The following is an 8,490-nucleotide window of genomic DNA, read 5'->3' on the forward strand; positions in this document are numbered from 1 at the left end:
TAACCGACTTGGTATACTACTACTAAGTCTACTCGGTTACTGGTTAGACTACTAGTCGGACATACACGTCTGTGTTTAGTTCTAACAAGTGTCGACGCGGATTACGCCGTCCGACCCCGTTGGGACAGATGAGGATTCGACGGCCAGCCGGGCCATTCCGGAGAGCTTTCTGCTGATGCAAATGCCTATATAGACATGATGCTGAATGGTGAAACCACCAGACAAATTAATTCTTGATTGATTACATCAAGCAAAACGCATGCTCCTGAACCAATCAAATGGCTTTCGCCAACAACAAGCGGCGCTCTCGTCACACTCACACCAAATGGACGGGGTTGTGCGGCCGTATGTGGTGAACCCACCACACCCACTGGCAAATCAAACCCTCCTTATTACAAGCACACTCATAACAGCAGGCCCAATCAAATCACACACAAATGATATGCAGTATCGTTCCTCACGGAAAAACAATTAATCAGGTGCACACACACAGCGTCAAACCGGCAGCAATTTATTCTTGGGAAAACACACCAAAACAATCTTGTCAAGCAAACTCCTCAACCGTTGCCGCAACGTTAGCCGTCGATAGCTGCAAGACGACGCCATCATCTTGTAGATAGCAACAACCAAACCTACACAGCACAGGTAATGATGATACAGTTGATTGATGGAAGCAGGACAGATGAAGTAATATGATCAAGCAATTTGGTGCACAGATGGGGGAGGGATTAACTTAGTTGACGCTCTACATATATGTGTATGCAATTTATATGCAGTTGTTAAGAGAGTACATAACAGAGTATTTAATCACCCAATGTCTCTGTTGTGTGTGCCATGTATATACTATGACACAAGATCAAAAATAAGAGAGAACACATGAGTGTGTGTGTACCAGAGTATTATTTGGCCGCTTCACCGGAGAACTGAGGCTCTAGGCAGCTTCTTCTTGTAATATGCCGAGTGGCGAGGAACAAAGAGCGAAGGGTCGTGGCCGGCCTCCGGCCCGTCCCACTCCAACTTCTCCCACCAGTCCTTCTCGCAGTCCACGACGGGGCGGCTTTCTTGACCAGTTGCAGGGAGGCGCCTGAGACCCCAACATCCCCTCACCTTGAATGTCTCAAGCTTGGGAGCAAACATCTTGGCTTCGCATATATCTTGCAGCTTATGGAGCTCATGTAGGTAGATATGCTTCAGGTTTGGGAATTCCAGTGCACCTTTAGGGCACCGGCTATTGATATGCCAGGATCTAGTTATCAGTGGCATAATCTCTGGCTCCACCGGGAACACCTGCCTTAGATCACCACAAAATACGATGTGGAGGATCTCCAAGCTTCTCAAGGTGTATAACCTAGACATCACGAGGACAAATTTGAGCCTTGGGCAAGAGAACAGGTGTATCCTCTGTAGTTTCACAAAGGAATAATGGTCTTCATGATCCGATGTCCAATGTTTGCTCCAAATGCTTTGGGTCATCAAGAGATCAGACACCCAAATGTTCAGTAGTTCTTGAAATTTAGAGTACCTACACATAGTATCGAAGACCGTATGCATCTTAGGGCATCTCACCACGTGACAAGATTTCAGATGTTTCCATGTAAGTTTCTGTTGTTCTGTAGACATCATAAGTTCAGGGATAACAGTGGCGATGGAAGAATTATCGTGCACATCCAATGACTCAGCCTTCTCCATCACATAGAATATAGCCTTATTTCCTTGTATGCTCTCCATGCCAGTGTTGCTAATCCCCTCACCAATCTCCACATGGCAGCCCGACGGCCGAAATTGTGATGCACTATTATAGTCATGATCAATAGTTATGTCATCAATATATATATCAATGTAGGGGCATTGAGAAGGATTGGTGATTAATGACTTTGGTTGGGCTGGCCCCAATATTTTCCCATGGCTACTTGATTCCATCTCCTTCTTGTTACACTGTCCACAAGCAGATATGCAGAGATTTAGACTAAACATATAAGTGTCAGAATTCCAAAACATGTTGGAACTTGTGAGCACCAACAATTGAATAAATTTCATGTCCATCATAGCAACATATGCTTGACAATGACCCTTTTTTAACTTCTCAAAAACTGGTAGTGTTCTCGTCATCTCTTCTCCTCGAGTGTCAATGCAAAGCAAACTTAGTTGGGCCATCCCCTTTTTTGGCCAAAGGATAGCTCGGAGTTGCTCACATCCCAACAACACAACTCGTTGGAGACATGGGACATGCACAGCCTGAGTTGTGAGGTCAAGTGTCTTGACTCTTGTGCCTGAGAGGTCAAGCTCCTCAAGGTTTGGAAGTGATCCATGAAGTGTGAAGTCAGATAATCTTGCACAACCAACCAAGGAGATGCAGCTTATTTTGGCTTCCTGGCAATCATCCTTTCTTACTCCTGCAACTAAGCTGAATACTTCGAGTGATAGGGGTAGTCCTTCAATTTTCTCCAAACTAACACAACCATCTAGAACTAGAGTCCTGAGGCTAGTTGATCTTGACAAGCTGGGAAAAAACCTGAATTCATTCTTTTCGCCTGTTTCCAAAGTGCAAGTAGGATCAATTATGCGAAGCTTGCGTAGATTATGTAGTTGTCCCCATACAGAAATGTTATGCCAAAACCTTCCATTCTTTATATGTACTTCCCTCATATTTGCAGCCATCTGCTCTATTATCTCTGGTGACGAGGGCAGATCCCAATCTGTATGGCATATGTCTATCACCCATAGGCTCTTAACAAAATCCATTGTTACTATATCTGGCTTCTCATCTTCTTCTGGTCGTATATTCTGGCAGCTATCTAACCCGAGGAATCTTAAGTTGCGGCAACAATGAAAAGGTGGACATGTAAAACTGAAGGTGCAGCCGCATAATTTGAGCACATGAAGATTCTTCGATTGATGAAACATGTCATTAGATAATGACCACAATGGAGGATCAGATCCGCTTGCGATTGCTACGAGGAAAAGGGATGTCGACTCTGGATGAAAACTCATTGTGTCTGTTTTTGTCCTTGCATGTGTTTCAGAGTTGCCCCTGGCCAATATCCACCGCTTCGGAGGAGTCTTCAGTTCACAGCCAAAAGAGGGCACTGTATTAGATGAATAGTCCTTTATACATATTTGGTGATGTAGAGCAGCTGCAGCCTCCCATGCTTCCTCACCCTGACCTCCCTGTATAATCCCATCACATACCCAATAACTAGAAGCATGGGTGGGCCAACCATAGTCCACAATGTTGCCTCCCTGAGAGTTTAATGATAAGAGATACAAGGAGCACTCTGTAGCTACTTCGTCAAGCTTATCTGCATATCTAGCAATTTCTCTAGCCTCGTTCTCAAGGAAATAATTCCAGCCTAAAGGACTCCTCCCACTATAGAGAAATAGATGGGAACGATCCACCTTTCTACCAATTCCTGGGTATAGCCGAAACCTTCCTCGAAATGTCCACAATAATGTAGTATCAAAAAATTTCCCTTGAAGAATTCCATAATCTCTTAAATTAACCATATCATTGCTTCCATTATGAAATACCACTAAACATCTTTGCCCCAAAAGGATCTGAATGATCTCTCTCCCAACACATTCTATTTCATCTCTCGAGCCTTCATCTATCCCACGGAAATCATCTTCATCGTCTTGCGTATCAAAATTATCCATTACCCATTTAGGAAGCTTCACTTGTTGTGCAATTGTCCTCTGGAGTGCTCTTCGGCTTTTCCATCTCGAGCAATCGATATGGATAATCTTGTCAAATTTTTTCTGCAGAGATGGTGGAGGGTCTTCAGCTATTCTCCTAAGCACTGCCGATGCAGCCAACCCACGCCATCCATCAAAATAGATGCTCTTGTGTCCCGTATTGCTTAGTTCCTCTAGATAAAAGATTATCCATCGCACTGCTTGTTCGACATTGTTGAAATCAATAACCTGCATTAGTTGATATAGCAGTTTAGCAGTTAGAGGCTGCTCAGTTTAAAAATTTCCGTCTAGTAACATACTACTTTGTTGTGTTATTATTATGAACAGGAATAAATTGCATGTATGGGCACTCATACATGCTCGATGGCTAACCATGAGAAGAATTTCCAGTATCTATGTCTCTGTTCAACCTAGACTATCGGTTATGTGTTAGGTCACATGCAGAGTGGCAGCGACATCCATCGGCCTCAGGCGAGGAGGACACCAAGGTGGAGTTGCTCGTGTGTACGTACGTGTTGCTATTTGATTGCTAGCAACTGAGTCACAAGTGCCAAATTTGGTACATAGAGGGTGGGTCCTAGCTATGTGATGTCAAAGTGTCCTTCCATAAATCGAATTCCCACTCTTCTAAAAAAAAACAAAAATCACACAAGTAAGCCAATATTACTTCCCAAGTGTGTTCCTATTTATATTTATACATGAATCTTTGGTTAGTTTTTTTTGTTTTCTCTTGAAACTAAAAAAGGCATGGACCCTCCCAAGTAATATAATTGAAGCTCTTTCACCTAATGATTTATGATTATTAGCAGATCAGTAGAAGGCATTTTTAGGCCTTATACCATGTTTAATTGCAGAATACTAGCCGGTAAGAATTTGCAAGCAACATGGATGCTTTGAAAAGGAAAGGGGCAGGAGCAGAGTGAAATGTATCAGCGCCAGAAAAGCATTTTCCCTGCACCCAACCACAACCCCTACTTTGACACCACCTCCACTTTTCAGGAATTTCAATGAGCATGTTGTGTGCGAGACTGTCAAAGCACACCCACGACATGATGCATGCCGATGCAGCATCAACCAGGCTCGCCGATGTTTTCGATCATGCAGAGGACGAGGAGAAGGCGGCGTCCAGGCAGACTACAAACCGCACGCCAATGAAAGAACCTGGTGGGCGGTGGTGGCAGCAAGCACACACGCGGCTGCGCACACGACAACCAGAACATGCGGCAGCATGTGGCTGCATGCGTGGCAGTGCTCTGTTGCACACGTGGTGGCCGGCACAACTGTCGGCGCTCGGCTGCGCACACATGGTAACGAGATCCGGCGTTGGGCGTGCGTCCAGGCATGTGCGCGATGTCTGGGGAATGCGGCCAAGCCACCTTCGACCGAGCGCGTGCGGGCGGCCCACGAGCTCCCGCCATGGGAGCAGGGACGAATCTAAGGGGGGAGTCCCTTGTATCGATTAAGTGCATGCGTTGTTAGTCGTCTTCCTGACGTACTATCTTTTTGAGCCCTATCGTGAGGCCATCTCGTGTAAGAACGTGAGGCTCTCCCAGGAGCAGGCCCAGCGAATATGAGCAATTTGGCAGTAATTTTTCTGTCTTTAATTACACCTATGAAAACACGAATTCGAATCTAGGCTTCTTAGCACGCTATGAATTATTTTGGCTTCGCCAGTCCTCACCGGTCTTCAAGAGCTTAAGTGTGGAGTTCGCCCCCTATACTAATTTCCTGGCTCCGTCCCTGCATTGGAGTGACCTCCGAATGGTGGGGAGAGGAGGTGGCGGGCGAGCGTGGGCTGTGCGGAGAGCAGAGGCAGTGGGCGCTGATGGTGCGGAGAGAGGAGGTGATGACAGGCATGTGGGGAAAGAGATAGAGAGATAGAAAGGGAGTTGTGGTTGACATGTGGGCTTGGAGTGGTTCGGGCCAATATATGAGCTGGGTTTTAGTGAGTGCCGGACAACTCGAACATATACGGAGGAAGTTTTTTTTTGGGGGGGGGGGGGGGGGGGGGGGGTATCTGGTTGGATGCCCTTTTCTTCCTATTCAGGTTGTGTCCGAGTTGTCTGCCCGGATGTTTTGGGGTTCCGGTTGTAGCTGCTCTTACCTGTTAACTCTCATGTGAAAAGCATGCTGGTAACAATGGGATGTTGGCATTGACGACAATATCTGATACAAAGCAATTAGACATATGTCGTCGATAACAATATTTTAGATGAAATGACGAGACATGTCATCGACAACAATATTTTAGATGAAAATTATTAGCACGTTGATCACTAGCATAGCAAAGTGCGCTTATGTTGTGCAACCAAACAAACCAAATAGAGTATTACTAACCTAGCTATCAGCTCTGTGCACTAATGGCTTAGTGAAGAACGCACCCTTCTAGTTTAATTTATCCTTGAGGTTTGGAGCGATAACATGTATGTATGACTCGGGGGACGGGGTTCTTTTCAAATGTTGAAAAAACATTTTAGTCCAAGATGATCCAACCCATCCATCCATCGTTGACATACATGTAAGTAGGAGTATCTCTTAAAGAATATTTGTGTGTGTGATAATATTTCAATGCATATATATGTAGAAAACAGTACCTCTCGAGGCATGAGGACTAATATTTCAATGAAGGCCTGGCAAAGACAAGAAACTCCAGAGATCAATCTGACCCATCGATCTGCACCTCTAGATGAATTACGTTGCTAGTCAGCATGCCCCTCCGCCTAGTAGTCACGTGGAGAGCATAGGAATTAGTTATGTAGTACCTCAATCGGCAAGCGAACACATCTTATATATGTGCTGTTCTGTCCTGACAAGATTGCAGAAGAATCAATATACATGTTGGTATGTGCTAGCTGGTCGGCTTTGGATTAAGATGTTTATGTCAGGTGATGAATGATGAAGGAGGATCAATAGATTGACAAATGGGGATGTACTCTATATTAATTGGAGGGCTATTCTACAAGTGTAGTGCAGTGTAGAAACTGTACTAGTAGCATTAGTATTTACGGTCTGTAGTGCAAAGCAGCGCCTGTGTTTGGCTTGCTTTTAACAAATTAAGCAATGCTGGACAATGGAATCCCTGGTCTTGTTCATTACGGCAGCTAGGCTAGGCTAGGTAGCATATCTTGGGTAATGTTGATCGGACCAACTATATATAGAGGCACTGCATATCTTGTTCGTACGAAGTTTGCTACCTGGTGCATCTATGACTTGGCCGAGCCAGTTCTTTTAGAATCTTGGAATATGAAGACTTTTCTTTTATATATTTTTCATGGATGCTAGTATATTTTAAACAAGTGAGATGTGTTTATATATGGTAGAACAATAACAGTAATACTAGGGTAGACTGCGGGAGAGCAAACAAATACTTCTTGAGGCATTCAGTGAAGGCCCGGGAAATACAATAAGCTCACGATATCAATCTAACCCATCAATCTCCACCTCCAGATGAATCAATTTGCTCGCTCCTATAACCTATATAGGTAGTTACCAGGAGAGAGTAGGATTATTTCAGTCAAGGCAAACACGGATAGTATTAGAAGAATTAATCGTATATACTGCAAGCAATTAAGATGCAATAAATAAATAAATAGAAGAAGAATTAATCATACAGGGGATAGTGTTAGAAGTAGTACCTTGATTAATTTGCAAGCAGACGCTCTTCCTTGTGTGGCAGAAGAAAGATGAGTTTATGTCACGTGATACGAAGGAGCAAGGGAGGAATGAATGTATGAATGGCTATATTGGAGAGCCTGTGTTTGCCTTTGCTTTTGTCAAAGTATCCATCCATATCTGGTTCATTCTTTACTTGAGGCTGGAGCAAAGTTGGAGTTGCAGACACGCCTTTGCTTCTTTCTTTTCCTTTTTCTTTGAAATAAAGCAAAGATGGTGACAGCAGCTTGGTTTTGCTGAGTTGTTTTGCTTGTGGGCATTTCCCTGAGCACATCTTTACTTTGTTTTCCTTGTTGTCATTCTTGTTGTTTACTATCTATTAGCTAGAACTTAACGACACAATTTTGAATGAGAGGATACAGGAGGGTCTTCTGCGGAATCTCTACTATGCCGGCATTGATCGTATACACGATATAAAAAAATGAGGCCCATTTAAGTGTGTTTTAAGGATAGAGAAGGATTTGGTGGAATAGTTGATGTATTGTTTGAGCCTCGTGGGCATATATATCGGAGTACGATGACCAACTTGTAGTACAAGACAAGGCAGGATCAAATCCTAGCCTATCCTATACTTCCTAATAAACATATACTCAACATCCCCCACAGTCACAACGGTAACGACGCAGACGGTGAGACTGGAGAAGAATCCTAAGCTAAGCCGACGAAACCCGTCGATGCATCACGGAAGTCGTGGCTGGAGTGAAAACCGACAAGGTTGCTCAAGCAAGGCGGTAGCCCTTTGTCTTGTTGTCGAGGTAGCTGAGAGCCTAGGGGTGGCGTAACCATGGTCGAGGTACCCTTGTGAAAAATGTCGTGATCGATGTCGAGTCAGGGTGGCCGGTCTCGAGAAAGTAGCCGTGGACCTGCGGGCGCAAGGAGGCGTCGAGTTAGTCATAGGCGCATTATTGTCTAGCAGTGCTGCGAGGTGAAGAAGACAATGTTGACGAGGCGTCGCACCGGGTTTGCCAAGCCCGGGCACACGTTGTGGACGAATGTACGCATCGGTGTTGCCAGCATCGGGCATGCGTAGATGGACAAAGATGAAGTTGATGAAGCGCCGCACCAGGCTTGCCAGGCTCGGAGACACGTCGTGGACAAAGGCATGCATTGATGTTGTCAGCACCG

At 44.7% G+C, this 8,490-nt stretch overlaps 1 protein-coding gene across 3 annotated transcripts; it reads right to left on the minus strand.

The window, feature by feature from the left end:
- Window positions 1-272: 272 nt before the first annotated feature.
- LOC123155574 (uncharacterized) lies at window positions 273-7,445 on the minus strand. 3 transcript variants are annotated; one of them, XM_044573718.1, is made up of 5 exons: window positions 7,329-7,440; window positions 7,062-7,167; window positions 6,288-6,413; window positions 893-3,921; window positions 274-632 (listed from the first exon to the last, which is right to left on the minus strand). In XM_044573718.1, exons 3-4 carry the CDS (start codon window positions 6,297-6,299, stop codon window positions 913-915), a joined length of 3,021 nt encoding a protein of 1,006 aa, XP_044429653.1. In that variant the 5' UTR covers window positions 6,300-6,413; window positions 7,062-7,167; window positions 7,329-7,440; the 3' UTR covers window positions 274-632; window positions 893-912. The 3 variants fall into 3 exon arrangements, with proteins under 3 accessions (XP_044429655.1, XP_044429653.1, XP_044429654.1); XM_044573719.1 differs by having other exon boundaries at window positions 7,096-7,167; window positions 7,329-7,421; XM_044573720.1 differs by lacking the exons at window positions 6,288-6,413; window positions 7,062-7,167 and having other exon boundaries at window positions 273-632; window positions 7,329-7,445.
- Window positions 7,446-8,490: the final 1,045 nt, after the last annotated feature.

Source organism: Triticum aestivum, chromosome 7B, assembly GCF_018294505.1.
Source record: "Triticum aestivum cultivar Chinese Spring chromosome 7B, IWGSC CS RefSeq v2.1, whole genome shotgun sequence".
NCBI classification, from domain to species: domain Eukaryota; kingdom Viridiplantae; phylum Streptophyta; class Magnoliopsida; order Poales; family Poaceae; genus Triticum; species Triticum aestivum.